Source organism: Enhydra lutris, unplaced genomic scaffold (assembly GCF_002288905.1).
Source record: "Enhydra lutris kenyoni isolate GAN:26980312 unplaced genomic scaffold, ASM228890v2 scaffoldscaffold13, whole genome shotgun sequence".
Classification (NCBI taxonomy): domain Eukaryota; kingdom Metazoa; phylum Chordata; class Mammalia; order Carnivora; family Mustelidae; genus Enhydra; species Enhydra lutris.
Genome location: NW_019154097.1, coordinates 28,431,720 through 28,446,690, shown reverse-complemented (window position 1 = coordinate 28,446,690; position 14,971 = coordinate 28,431,720). Strand labels below are relative to the sequence as shown.

At 36.2% G+C, this 14,971-nt stretch overlaps 1 protein-coding gene across 2 annotated transcripts in view; it reads right to left on the bottom strand.

The window, feature by feature from the left end:
- Window positions 1–14,971, bottom strand: part of LOC111145651 (RAB GTPase activating protein 1) — a 153,944-nt gene that overhangs the window by 76,079 nt on the left and 62,894 nt on the right. For both annotated transcript variants that reach the window (XM_022500721.1, XM_022500720.1), the window contains exons 11-13: window positions 12,491–12,665; window positions 8,540–8,633; window positions 4,105–4,255 (exon numbers count right to left, since the gene is read on the bottom strand). In XM_022500721.1, coding sequence (XP_022356429.1) covers window positions 4,105–4,255; window positions 8,540–8,633; window positions 12,491–12,665 — 420 coding nt within the window. The remainder of the gene's footprint in view (window positions 1–4,104; window positions 4,256–8,539; window positions 8,634–12,490; window positions 12,666–14,971) is intronic.

Sequence of the window (14,971 nt, the reverse complement as noted above, 5' to 3'; positions counted from 1 at the left end):
AGACAAGTAGACAGAATAATGGAAAAGAACCAGCTTTGGAATAATTTCTGAGTTCAAATTCTGCCTCTATCATTTATCTGCTGAATGACTGTAAGCAAATTACTAAGCTTCAAAAAAAAAATTACTAAGCTTCATCAAACCCCTGCTTCTTCATTTCTAAAACAGAAATAGTAATTACCACTTCACGGGGATTTTCTTAGAATAATGACATAACAGTTATAAAGTGCTCAATTAAGCATGTGTTACATACACTCAAAAGGGACAGCTATTATTATATTTTTCCCTTCTTGAGATGAAAAAACAAAAAACCCCCAAACATAAAATAAAAATCAAAGAAAGGGAGAAGAGTGCCTCTGAACTCCACTGCTTTTAAAGAAATAAGAAACACCTCGGGGCCCCTGAATGGCTCAGCTGGTTAAGCATCTAACTTTTGATTTCAAATCAGTTCATGATCTCAGGGTCCTTGGATGGAGCACTATGTGGGCTCCTTGCTCAGCAGGGAGTCTGCTAGAGATTCTCTCCTGCCCCTGCCCCTGCCCCTGCCCCTGCACATGGTCTTGCTCTCTCTCAAACACAAAAATAAATCTTAAAATAAAACCTTAAAAAAAATATATACCTATGTATTTTCTATTACTGAACGGTCATTTGTCCTTGGATTACAAAAGTCATATGGGAAAAATCCTACATATACCCCCTTATAAGACAAGCTTGACAATTAAAGCAAGATAATGATGAAGACATTCATCAGTTTTGTTTGCAAGTTAATTTGGGGCAGGGATTTATTCTATAAATCAAGTCACTGTTTGCTGCCTTAAATTTAGTTGCTGAAGAAGCTAAGCAAAAAAACCCTCAAGGGGCGCCTGGGTGGCTCAGTTGGTTAAGTGTCTGCCTTTGGCTCAGGTTCTGATCTCAGTATCCTGGGATTGAGCCCCACTCTCTGCTCAGCATGGGAGTTTGCTTCTCCCTCTCCCTCTGTGCACTCTCTCTCTTGCTCTAGCTCCCAAATAAATAAATAATCTTAAAAAAAAAAAAACCCTTTAAAGGAATTTTACAGGTGAAATTTCAGAATATAAAGCAGGTATCTAGCAAAGAACCCATATCCAGAATAAATTAAAAATGTAATACATATATGTAGGTAAATAATGTCTATATAGGTATACTAATATGTACAAAGCCTGCTGTTTTAGTCCATTTGGACCGCTGTAACAAATACCACAGACTGGATGGCTTAAAAACAGCAGAAATTTATTGCTCACAGTTCTGGAGGTTGGAAATCCAAGATCAGGTGTAAACATGGTTGGGATCTGATGAAGACCCTTTCCTTCACTGCAGACTAATGACTTCTTGCTATGCCCTAAAACGATGGAAGGTGGCGAGGGACCTTTCTGGACCCTCTTTTATAAGGGTGCTAATCACTATCATGAGATCTCTGTCCTCATGCCCTAATCACCTCCCAAAGTCCCCACCTCCTAATGCTAACATCATCACTTTTGGAATAAAATTTAACCACATAAATTTCGAGGGGGACAAACATTCAGACCATAACATTTGCTAAATGCAAGAATGCTCACAGCAGCTTTGCTCATAATGGCTAAAATTGAAAAAGAACAAAGCAAAACCAAACATCTATAATAGCAAAATAGATAATTTTCAAGCGTGGTTTATTCATACAATGAAATACTCTCAGCAACTAAAAAAATGAAAACAGGGTGCCTGGGTGGCTCAGTGAGTTAAGCCTCTGCCTTTGGCTCAGGTCATGATCTTAGGGTCCTGGGATTGAGCCCCACATTGGGCTCTCTGCTCAGCAGGGAGCCTTCTTCCCCCTCTTCCTCTGCTTGCCTCTCTGCCTATTTGTGATCTCTCACTCTGTGAAATCATAAAATAAGAAAATGAGGACGGCTCCCGATACACTCCCAAAATAGATGATCAAAAGAAGTCACGTACAAACAAGTACATGCTGCACGACTGTATGATTGCATTTAAATGAAGTTCAGAAACAACTGAAACTAATGGTATGGAGAGAAGATTCAGAATAATGGTTATTCAAGGGCAGAGAAGGGGTGGTCATGACTAGAATGGGACAGAAATACCTCTCTGGGGTGCTGGATCTATTTTTCCTCTTAGTAGTAGTTATAGCGGTATATTCATATGTAAAATATCACTGAGTTGTATACCTCAAATATGTGTATTTTAGCCTATATACATTACACCTTCCTATGAAAATAAATTTTAAAAATTTTAAAGTAGTTTTCCCCTAAAAAAAAATTTCAGAACAAAATGTAAAATGTCAAGTACCATTCCTACACAAGGATAACTATAACTTTCAGGAAGGTTGGAAAGAAAAGCAAACAACCTTATATTAAATAACACTGCAGTGTAAAACAAAAAGAAGCATTCACCAATATTATGATGGCTAAGTAATTTTTATTTTCTGATCATCTACCAGCAATTTAAATAATTATACATCCATGAGAAAACTTTCTAGGTTCCAGCCACCCGAATAATCGAAGTTTAAGGTGAAATAAAAAACGCATGACACCGACATATATAAAGCACTGATCAAATATATCAGATTTTGTTAATAAAATGATCTTTTACTCATCATATAATTACCAGGTTTCTACTCAAGAAACACCATTTTCATGGAACCAGAAAAACAGGATAGTTCATATTTTTAAAAATTTTCTGTCTGAAAGCCACACCAAAAACATTAAGAAACAATTTTTGACCAAATGTTTCAAAGGACTTCAAAAGAAGAAGGAAAGATAGACATACAACTGAGAATTATTTATCCAAAATATAATTTGCCACAGTAGGAGAAAAAAAACCAAAACCAAAACCCAAGTAGAGGTACCTTCACTAGCTATACATGTTACGTATCCTCATTCTTTGATGCCCCCATTCACACTCTTCCACCCTTCATGGCTGAGGAGCTCTTTTCTGAAACTGGTCTTAAATGTTACATTACTGATAAAGACTCTCCTGTTCTCCCAGGCTGAATTAACCACTCCTTTGATGGCTCCCATTGCTATTTCAGACCATCATATGATTTGTGTCTACTGTAACGACAAATCATTGCTTTGTGTTTCACCTCCCAGCTCCTGCACGGAGGCTGTAATGGGCACTCAAAAAATGCTGCTTGAACAACACAATGGAGGGAATCAGAATATTAGTTCTTGAAAGAAAAAACAACTGTCTAGAAACAAAATGATAACAACAGTAGAATTTTGATCAAATGAAAGTCATTTTCTGGGGAAAAAGATCCAATTTTGTGTTCAAATGCCATTCTTCCTCTATAAGCGTTTTTTAAAGTAATAGTTTTATGGAGATATTATTCATTTAAGGTTTTAATATATCTTTAAAAGAACCCCACCTTTTGTCACATGAAAGATGCTGATGTTTTATTGAGGGTTCTGAGCAATTCATTCAGAACCCAGGTCTGGGACTGGAGAAACTGCTTTCCAAAGATAAATACTTCAAGAATGTGAGAAAACGAAAACAAAAATTAAAACCAATGAAGACAGGTGCAAAGACACAAAGCATCACCGAACCTGAAGAAAATTACTTTAAATTCTTGTATGCTATACAAAGAATAGTTTTTATTGCTTTGCTTGTAAAACCATGAGGAATGTATGAAGTTGCAAAGGGATACTATAAAAAAATGAGAATTCTTCATTTTAGAGGAATGAGCTAAAAGGGAATACAATTGAAGAGAATAAAATCATGTTCTTTCCAACTGTAGAAATAGGCCTTACCTACAAAGAATACATTTCTGTGAAGTGTGAAAACAAAATAAACAAAAGAAAAGGTTTTCATACTGCATAGCACGAATGATCTAAAAATACAATTACATTTGGAAAGGATTCGGATACACAATGAGTAGAGGACATCCTTTGCTTCCGAGGTGAAGCCAATCAAGAAAGAAAACCTTTTTCTTTCTTTTCTGTGCCAACACTAGAAACAACTTTGGGCTAAAAGTGTATATAAAGTTCTATTCTTATGTTAGATAAAGGGATTATAAAACGTTCCCTGAAATCAAATAGCCACACGATCTTTTCCTCACAAATTTCCAAAAGGATTAATGCTGAATTATCAGCCCCTTACCTTTGTAATGAGAATTCGGTATTTCTCTACCAGGTGGTCGTTGTTGTGACAACCTGCTAGCAGCTGCCAGACTTCTCCTCGAAGAGCTTCAGGAACACCGCTTCTTACTAAGGATGACAACTGCTTTGGTCTCACACTCAAATTGAGATGCCTAAAAATAAAGCCATAATCTGTAAGTGGATTAAAGGAAGATTCTCTAAAGAGTATTATTTTTTTCAAAGATCTTATTTTTGGGGGTCCTGGGTGGCTCAATTAAGGATCTGCCTTCGGCTGAGGTCATGATCTCAGGGTACTGGGACTGAGCCCTGCATCAGGCTCTCTGCTCAGTGGGAAGTCTGCTTCTGCCTCCCTTTCTGTCATCTCTCTCACTGTCTTTCTCTCAAATAAATACTACAAAAAAAAAAAAAATCTTATTTTTAAGTAATCTCTACACCCAGTGTGGGGCTCAAACTCAAAAGCCTGAGGTCAAGAGTCACACCTTCCACCAACTAAGCTGGCCAGGCACCCCTAAACAGTGTAATTTTTATGAAAACTAGACTAAATGATTTTCACAAACTTAATAAAGGTAACATACTAAAAAAATAAAATTAAATAGATCTGTTGAATGGGATGTGGTCAAGATAACTAAAAGATTGAGTGAAGAACTGTGCAGACTGTTTCCTAGGTATCTTTAAATTATTGCTCTATTTTTAATTTTTTTAATAAAAATCAAAACTAGAAACCATAACTTCATGATTGTGGTTTATGTAAGAAAAACAAAGCAGAATTCCAATCAGCAGACACAAAGCCAAAGATAAGGGCTTGGCCTTGCATCAAAATTCACAAGTGAGTTGTGTATTTATATGTTCTAAGTTAAAATAAATATAAAAATAAAGCTTTCAGCTGTTTTTATGATACCTTGCTTCAAGTAACATTTTAGAATGACTATGATCGCTAAGGAAGTTTCTACTGTACTATGATAATATCAAAACAAATTATGGAAGTCTTTGAGCTTCATTTATTTAATCTGTAAAATGGGGAAAAAACTTATCTTGAATTGTTGGTACCAATTTATAAAGTAATTTGCATATAATCTTGAATTTGATCTGCACAATAACCATCTGAGGTAGGTAGTTAGTACTTCCAGTTTTACCGATGGAGAAAGCAGCTCAGGAAAGCTGATTAAATGACTCAGGTAGTCTCAAACTCAGATCAATAAATGCTCTGTTGAGTATCATGGCTGCTTTGTGTTTTGAAAGCCACCATTACTGAGTCAGTAAGGCAGGATCCTGACCTGCAAAGTCTTCTGTGACTACCAGATTTAAACAGAAGTTACTGATAACCACTCTCAAAATACAAGGACTCAGACTTTTCTCAAAACGTTCCCAGAATTCTAAAGAACAATGCACAGTATCTTTAAAAATGGTTCATTCTGTGATGCTAGTACCCTAACGAGGTAGCTATAGACAATTCAATATGGTTTCTGTCTTTGCTTGGAAAAAATAGTTACATAAAAGTTGAAGGACTGGGAGCAGAAAGAACAAAAGCAGTTGTTGCTTAATTCAAGAACTGGTTAACTATGGACTGTATGCCAAATCTGCCCACTGCCTATTTCTGTAAAGCAACTTTTATTGAAACACAGCCTTTTAAAATTGTTTACATATCATCTATGACTACCTTTGCACCACAACAGCAGAGTTGAGTAGTTGTGACAGAGTCTACTGGGCCACAGAACCTAATATTCATGAGCTATATTTATTAATGGCCTAAGTATTTATGACCTCGCCCTTTACAGAAATAATAAACCTAACCTAGGTTTATTTGCTAATCCTAGCCTAATTTATATTGGTAAAATTATTTTCAGAATAACTTTATGTCCTTGATTGTATTAACTTTATTTACCCTCAACATACTATTTTATACCAACATTAGTTCTCTTATCCACTAAGAGTCGCATTAAAATATACTTGGAGAAATTACAGTTCAAAGGTACTATTACTTATACTGCCACTAAAAATCCAATGTGGAGGGGCACTTGGGTGGCTCAGGCATTAAGCATCTGTCTTCAGCTCAGGTCATGATCCCAGGGTCCTGGGATGGAGCCCCACATCAGGCTCCCTGCTTGGCGGGAAGTCTGTTTCTCCCTCTCCCACTCCCCCTGCTTGTGTTGCTTCTCTCGCTGGGTCTCTCTCTGTCAAATAAATAAATAAGATCTTTAAAAAAAAAAAAAAAATCTAATGTGGAGTTAAATAAACCAACTTTAGGCTCGGACTTGCCTGTGTTAAAAATTCTAGGTCTGCCATTTACTAATTAGAATTGCTGACTAAATCTCTGAACCAGTTTCCTCATCTGTATAAATGGATACTAGTTCATAAGGCTGTTATAATGGCTGAAATCAAGCACGTAACTTAGCACAATGCCTGGCATATAGTAAATTTATTAATTCTCACTACTATTACTACTAGTACAACATCCATTATTTTTAACTCACAATAATCTTGAATGGTAATTTTAAAGACCTGTATATTTTGTAAATGAAGAAACAGACTCAGAAGAGTTAAGTGACTTGCCCAAGACCATACAGCTTGGAAATAGGAGAGGCAGGATTTGAAGCCAGGCCTACTAGGTTATAGAATTCCATGATATTATAATGTTTCCTACCTATAGAACATATATAATAATGATGGGAAAAAGAGATGAAATGAATTAAAGAAGAGAAACAAACTGTATTAGTATTTCTGAAGACATGACCCAAACCAGCAAAAATAGTTTCAACACCCTTCAGAAATATCTGTAGACTCGGTTAATGTATTTGAGGAAGTGGAATATAATATTAGTTAATTAACAAATAAATTTTAAAATATGGTAATAAAACAAATTCCAAGCAACTGTATAAAATGGTGGGGAGTTCATCTAATAAAACCTAGAGTCTAAATGCTGTATCTGAATGATTTTAAATAAACTATTATGTAACCATGTCAAGATTCAATTACATTTCTATTTTAGAGTAGAAACCTTTTTATACAGATGAAATGCCTGCCAGCAGCAGTCCAAACACTCCAAATTCACTGAACTGAAAATATAATTCTGATGAGAGCATCAGCAGGTTTGTCTCCTGACTGCTAAAGGAATATTAAAAATAAATGAGAACTGTATCCTGGAGGGGGCGGTTGGAGGGGAGGCTTCTGTAGAGTTCATTTACTAAAACCACTTGTATAAAGAAAAACCATGCTTTGGTTTGCATTCTCCTCCTCTACACATTTGACATTTCCCCATGTCGAACACGTTTCACCGAAAGTGTAAAGCACTGTGAGAATGTTGGAAGCAGATGCATGCCCATTTGTAGTCCCATCCCTTAAGGACATGGAAGATTTTTAAATGCTGAAACACAGTTTTCTAAGAATAGAGTGAAAGCCTTCAACAGTTAAATTTTCTGAGAAAAATCAGACCCCAAAGTAAGAGGCCCATGGGGAGCTTACATGACAACCTTAACAACCAGAAAGTCAGAAATAGAGAAGTGCTCAGATCACTTTCAAGCTTTTTTTAGCCCCAGCATATACTGGCATCCTACAGAGAGGAAAAAGGAAACTACATAAATGTCTCACCAACTCGACATCTCTGGTTTCATTAGGAAACACCTGAAGCTAGTGTATCCTTTCTAGACACAGTCTATAAGGATAGTGCTTCTTAACACTGTTGTCAAGCTGACAAGAAATTTCTGAGTTTTACAAGTGTCAGTAGGAAAAGTAACCGTTAGAGCAGTCAATATACAGCATGTTCATAACACTCCACTGTCACTTCAGGTAAATAGCACAGATAAGGAGAAATCCCACCTGGGGTCTCTACTCTGGCTCTATGCATTGTGTGTGCCGTCTTCCAAACCGCCAATTATTGTGTACTAATTGTTATATATTATCTTAACCAGTCAGTGGTTCCTAACCACGTCAATAAAAGGAGTTCTTTCATGATTCTCTCCATACATTCCATGTTTGAATTAATATTTTCTGCAGCCATGAGCATTTATTAGGTTTCTATATTCTGAAAGGTAATTTCAGGGGCACCTGCATGGCTCAGTCATTAAGCGTCTGCCTTTGGCTTAGGTCATGATCCCAGGGTCCTGGGATTGAGCCCCATATCAGGCTTCCTGTGCAGTGGGAAGCCTGGTTCTCTCTCTCCCACTCCCCCTGCTTGTGGTTCCCTCTCTTGCTATCTATCACTGTCAAGTAAATAAATAACATTTATTAAAAAAAAAAAAATTAAAAGTGATTTCAGAGCTTCACTACTTACCCTTATAAATCTATAAAAACAGAGATTCTAGAACACAAACCCCATACTTTGGTTTCTATAATAGGTTGCAAAAATAGAACGGTTCCAAAATTGGATATTGTAGTTAGGGGAAGATACCCTATCCATAAAATGAGAATTACAGATGAAAAGGAGAACTATTCTAACTTACCACTTTGACAGCAGTTCTCCCCATGTTTCAAGAATTTTTCCTGCACATTCTTTGGATACATCACCAAATCCACTCAAGAGAGGTTCATCATTATCTTTAATAAATAAAACACAAAAAAGGATAACAGAAGTGGCTATGCTAGCCAGAAGAATGAATGGAAACACAACAATCAAATTTAAAAGATTTTACTGGGAATGTAAAGTCTTAATTTCTATTTCTCTCTTTTAGCATACAGATATAAATACAAAGGAAATAAAAATGATCCTAGGTACAATGTTGCAGTAACCTCTTTATTTCTCTTTTGCTTTCCATAGAGTCCACATTATGTTAACTGCAGAAAAGAGCCATTTCTAAGACTCAAAATATGGTATCTTCTTTTCCCTTTTCCAAAGCAAACAACTTTATCCGTGAAAATATATGGCAGTCTTGTTTACCACAGTTTAAAAAATTACAAACAATAGGAGAGCAGCAATAGGAGGCTGATTAAATTATGAAACATAGTTACAATGTAATTACATATTGACATGTGTTTACATTAATAATCTGGCAAAATGCCATATAAAATAAAAATATCAGGAGCTAATAAATCCTCACTATGAGGATTTAGTCTAGACTAAATTATACTAAGACATTACCAATTACAATCTGAGTGACAGAATTATGATTTCTTTCCCCCCTCCTTTATGTTTTCAGGACTGTAAATTTTCTACAGTGACATACATTTATTACAGAAAGCACAAAAATATTAAAAAAGACCAAAATGAGTCATTTCAAACTTAACTCTAGTAATTAAGAAAAGTAAGCTCAAATAAGAATTTAAAGATTGTAAGAAATGAAGGCAGTAAAAAAAAAGTGACACTGATAAAGGCCTGTGAGAGGAATTTAAAAGTGTAATGAAAGGGGGAAACACAGACTAAGATATTTACATAATCAATCCTCTTTTGCTGAATACTTGGGGAGTTTTCAATTTTCTGCTACAAATAGTATCAGGAGGAACTTAACTTTTGTTTTCATTGGGTATATGCCCAGAAGTACACTTCCTGGGATAAAAAAGGCATACTTTTAAGGATTTTGAAACTTACTGACAAACTGCCTTCCATAGTGGCTCTACAATTTAGTTCTACTAGTAGGGGACAACGGTCCTTTTAAGTGTCCTCACCAATGCTGTTTCTAAGTTTTCCGGCTTAACCTGCCTAAACAAAGTTTGGATCTTTATGCCTTTAATGAGTACATCGTGAATTTGCATCTCTTACTATGGACAGCTCAGAAATCCATGATACTTATTACTTCTTTACATTATAACACCTTGGACATTAGCATCAGTTTTGATGGTGAGATAGGAAAGACACAGAATGAATGTAAGTGAGACCTCTTTTGCTACAAATGAGAGATAGGATAAATAAGGAAAAGAGAAAGCCTTGAGGGCATGAAGATAAACTTTCCCAATTTTGCTATTTTGCCAGAATTGGCCCTACTTTCTAATGCCTCAAGTAATTCTCTCCTCACTCAAATATCAATACAACACAACTCCTCTTTGGGGAATAGCAGCTATAAAAAATGTACTAAAATGTACCAGAGATGACAATTCCTTTAAAGAGATTAGGAAGACCTGTCTTACCAAATTCTCTTTTATTGCTTTGGACACTTTCAACATATCTTGACAGTAGCAGTTTGAAATACGTCTTTAGAACTCCATCTACCTAAGACAGGGGTATGGGGGCGGGGGGACAGGGACCAGGCAACCAGTTTCAGAATATTGTTTCTGAACACCTTCCCTTACTACCTGCTGGTTTCCTGTCTTGGGAGCAGAAATGTCCTATGGATAAGGAGCTTCTCTACTAGAGGACTACAGCCATTTCTTTCTAGGGAGCAAACATATGACAACAGGATGGGTCTCCCTGGTCCACATACAGGTTAGAGAATGAAGAGGTGGGGTGACTGCACAGCTTTCTTCAGCACCATAGTCCTATCATTAGTCTCGCACTATGGGAATGGATTGGGGGCTGGGATGGTGGTCGGAAACCCATCCCACCAGTATCTCCTGAGCATCTATTACACACACAGAATTGTGTTATACACTAGGGAAACAATGTGGGCAAAAAAAGACACTTTTTTTTGTCCTTTATGAAACTTGTGTTCTAGTGTTCCCTAACTCTCCCATGGTCTGTTATTGGTCCTTATCTCTCTTAGTTAACTACTGTTACTAGAGCCCCTCTGAACTCCTCAATCCCACTGAAAAATGTATGCCTGCCATAGATTAGAACTAGACATTAGTCTAGATGTTAACCTTTAGCTGGGCCCAAACTTTGTAAAAGGCAGATACTCTTTAAAATCTGCAGCACTGAGATTCAGCATTTGACCATTCTCTGGCTGCAAAAAAACCAGAATGTCTTTCTCAGTTCATGGTGGGTTTTGTTTTTATTGCTGAGTTTAAGGGGAGAAGAGTTCTCTAAACTATTACTTGCTCTTCCATCTTGAGCAGCATTGACTTAGAAGGTAAACTACAAGTCTCAAGACTACCAGTTATAGAGCAGACAGTCTCAAACAGTGAGAACAATTCTATCTTTCCCAGCTTTAACATATAACTTAAGTTGGTTCTGCAGGAAGACTTCAAATTGTATCTCTAACTTCTCCCAAAACAATATATGTGCTTTCTCTGCACTTCAAAATGCTTTATGTGAACTAAATGCACCAAGATGATTATAGAATAGAGCTCAGAATGCTAACTCTCAGAACAGGACAAAGATCCTCCTTGCCTATTTCTAGATGTTTGACCTTGGGCAAATTCCTTTTTCTGAGATTCCATTTCCTTATGTGCAAAATAAGGATAATAGAAATCTCATTTTTCAGAATTTTTGTGAGGATTATATAAACAAAATATTATTCTACTTTAAACTAAGTACCTACCTACCATATATTAAGCATCTAGTAACTGGTGGCCATTAATATTAGACATGGGAAAAGTGAAAGTTACAGGGTACAATGGGAATTGGAAAGTAAGGGCTGGCTCTAACTTGAAAAAAGTACATTTAACCATTAGTATATATTTCTTTTAACCCAATTATTCTTGCCACCTCTAGGCCTTTGTTAATGCAATTTCTTAGCCAGAAATACCCAGAGCTGCCCATTTATCTCTTGCACTTTAAAAGTCCCAGCTCAAAAACTACTCTTCATGATGTCCTGCCACATCTCCCCAAAATAAAAAATGGATTTGCCTCTATGAATTTCCAGACACTGTCTGTGAACCTCACATACACACATGCTTCATATGACCTTCTACCATAATCAGCTTTTCTCACTCTTTACAAAAATAAAAAGTCCTGCTACAAAATTATAGGTTAGAAAATACCTCCCAAACTTTTGCTTTTCCTGTGCTCCTTCTCTCCACTTCTCATGTCTACACAGTAGCTTTTAACAGAGACTGACAGATTAGTTAATGGATATAACCATGAAAAAAAAAAAAGAGGAGGAAAAAAAGAGAGGTGGTTGATTCCTAATGTTTATCAGCATGAAAATCCAATACTACACATACATGATTTGTATATTTAAATACTCATATTTTATGAAAGAGTCATGTGTGGAAGCTGCATTTTGGCAAGTGAAACTGTCCCTGTAAAATGAATCAGTTGAAATGGGAACATTTATTTAGGTGGAAGCTATGTCAAGTTTGCTCTAAAAATGTGTTGATACACTAAGCTAGCACATGCTGATTCTTAAAAAAAGGCACTAATTATAAATCTCATTTTTTCCAACTTGATTACAGTTATCTTAAAGAAGGTCCTGTGCTCGTTTTCAAATCTCCCATAATCCTTTGCATACGGTACACTCTCATAGGTATTTACTGAAAGAGTTCCAAATGCTATGTCACAGTTATCAATTCCCTGATAAACTTATAATGGTGTGCATGGTATACCACCCCATAATAGAAATTAAGCTCTCCCTACAATTTACCTTCCTCTTCATCATCTTCTGGAGGAGAGGGTATCATTGAACTCTGAGATCCAGACTGTGGCAGGCGAATTGAGGGACTGGCTGTAGTTTTCCTCCTCTCTCTCTCTGATTCACTTTCCAAGCACACAACTTCGTATAAAGTGTCAGTATTGTTCTTTCTCTCCTTCTGCTTTATCTTGAAGATGAAAAAATGTTATTTACTAAGTGGTACAATTATTTTTTAATTGATAACTACACTTCTGATTTCATACAGGATTAGAGAAGAAAAAGGTATTACTTTGAATGACTACACTAAATGTAACCTTTTTTTTTTTCTTTTTTAAAGATTTTATTTATTTGACACAGACAGAGACAGTGAGAGAGGGCTAGAACAGCAGGCTCCCCACTGAGCAGGGAGCCTGACACCGGGCTCGATTTCAGTATCCCCTGGATTATGACTTGAGCCAGAGGCTCAACAACTGAGTCACACAGGCACTCCTAAATGTAACCTTTTCTAAATAGAAAAATATGTTTAGACTTAAAAATCCAGAAGAAAATGGGTTAGGAGGACTCTAATTCTGCAGTTTTACTTACTGTCATCATATATGCAGCTACCAATATTTAGTAAGTGTTAGCAACCTATAGCTTCCTAGTTAGTTTAAGGTGTCCTTCAAGGTTTCCTACAAGCAACTACCCATGAGGAGAGTGCCTGGGTGGCTCAGTCAGTTAAGCATCTGCCTTCGGCTCAGGTCATGATCCCACGGTCCTGGGATCAAACCCTGTATTGGACTCTCTGCTCAGCAGGAGTCTGCTTCTCCCTCTGGCCCTCCGTCTGCTCATGCTCTCTCTCACGCATGAGCTTTGTATCAAATAAATAAAAACTTTAAAAAAAATAAACTATCCCTGAGAAAATGTTTTTTATTTTATATTTTTTTAGAGAACTAGAGAGGATGGGGAAGGGCAGAGGGAGAGAGAAAGAATCTTAAGCAGGCTCCACACCCAGTGCTGAGCCCAATGAAGGGCTCATCGTGACTCTGACTGAGATGATCCAATAAGCTGAAAAGAAGAGTCAGATGCTTAACTAAATGATCTACCCAGGCACCCAGAAAAAAAATGTTTTAAAATATTCTAAGACAGTTTAGAGACTCTCTTTAGAAAGTCCTTTTATTTCCATGCTTCTTCCCACTCCTTTATCTTAATTAAAGCAATGTAGAGAATGTTCTTCAACTGAAAGCTACAACTGGGGGTCAGAAGGAGAAGGTGAGTGGTAGAAAAGAGATTAATGAAATTCACAAAAATTTTGTATCTCAAATTGGTTTGCATTCTGAGGCAAACACATAGCAGTTTGAACTCACCTAAATTAAAAATTAAGAACCAAGAATATAAAACTTTTCCAGCACCAAATTTAAATATATTAATACACCACATTATAGCCAGCTTATTAAGAAGGGGGAAAAAGAGTGAAATACAGAGCAGGACAAAATGGCAGAATTACAGGAAAAGATACAAAGACAACTAGAAATGTGGCTACATCAATGAGAAAGATGTATAAGCACAAAGTAAAAATACAAGAGGGGGATTAAAAGGTTCATGAGGTACAGAAGTATCAGGCAGAGTAGATTTTATCATCTGAATGTTCATGCAGGTTTTTGAAAAAATTATACCAATCTTGGAAGACCAAATTAGTGGCAACATGTACTTTTGATATCATCCTGAAGCACTGCTTAATACTGGAGTCGGTAAACCTTTATGTAAAGGGCCAAAGAGTAAATATTTTAAGCTCTATGGGCAACCAGTCTCTCACAACTACTCAACTCTGCCATGATGGTGCAAAAGCACCTACAGACACTAATTGAGTGAGTGTGGCTATATTCCAAAAGAACTTTATAAAAACGAAGGCCAGGCCAGATTTGACCCATATTTTGCCAACTTTGTTTTAACGTGCCCACCTAAGGATTAATTTTCTAGATGAATAAACGATTTTGACTTAGCTACTTAATACTAAAGACTCAGACTCTATGAAGCTATATATTAACCTAAAGATGTGTGTCCAATAGATAGGCAAATGATTTCTGTCCAGTAGAAAAGATATCCCAAACTTACCTATAAGATAGTAGTCAGTTTTATTTCTGACCTAACAATCTTGTTCTAACATTTTTTCTTTTTTTTAAAGAAGGACTGTATCAACTCAAGTTCCTCAAATATGTAGAGCAAAATACTGGCTCCCTCATTACTCAATGAATTGAATTAAAATCTATGACATATGTTTATTCTAAATTTATAATTATGATTTTTAACTTTTAAGTATTACACTTTGATAAAAGAATAGGATTTCCTTTTTTCATTCATTATAAATTACTATCTGAAACAGTTAATTACTATCTAAAAGAGTTCAAAGATCAATAGCATTTTACTCAAAAAAAAAAAAAATTCTCAGACCATCTGGAAAAAGATTCAATCAGACAATACTTTATACCATATACCAGAATAAAACACTAATGA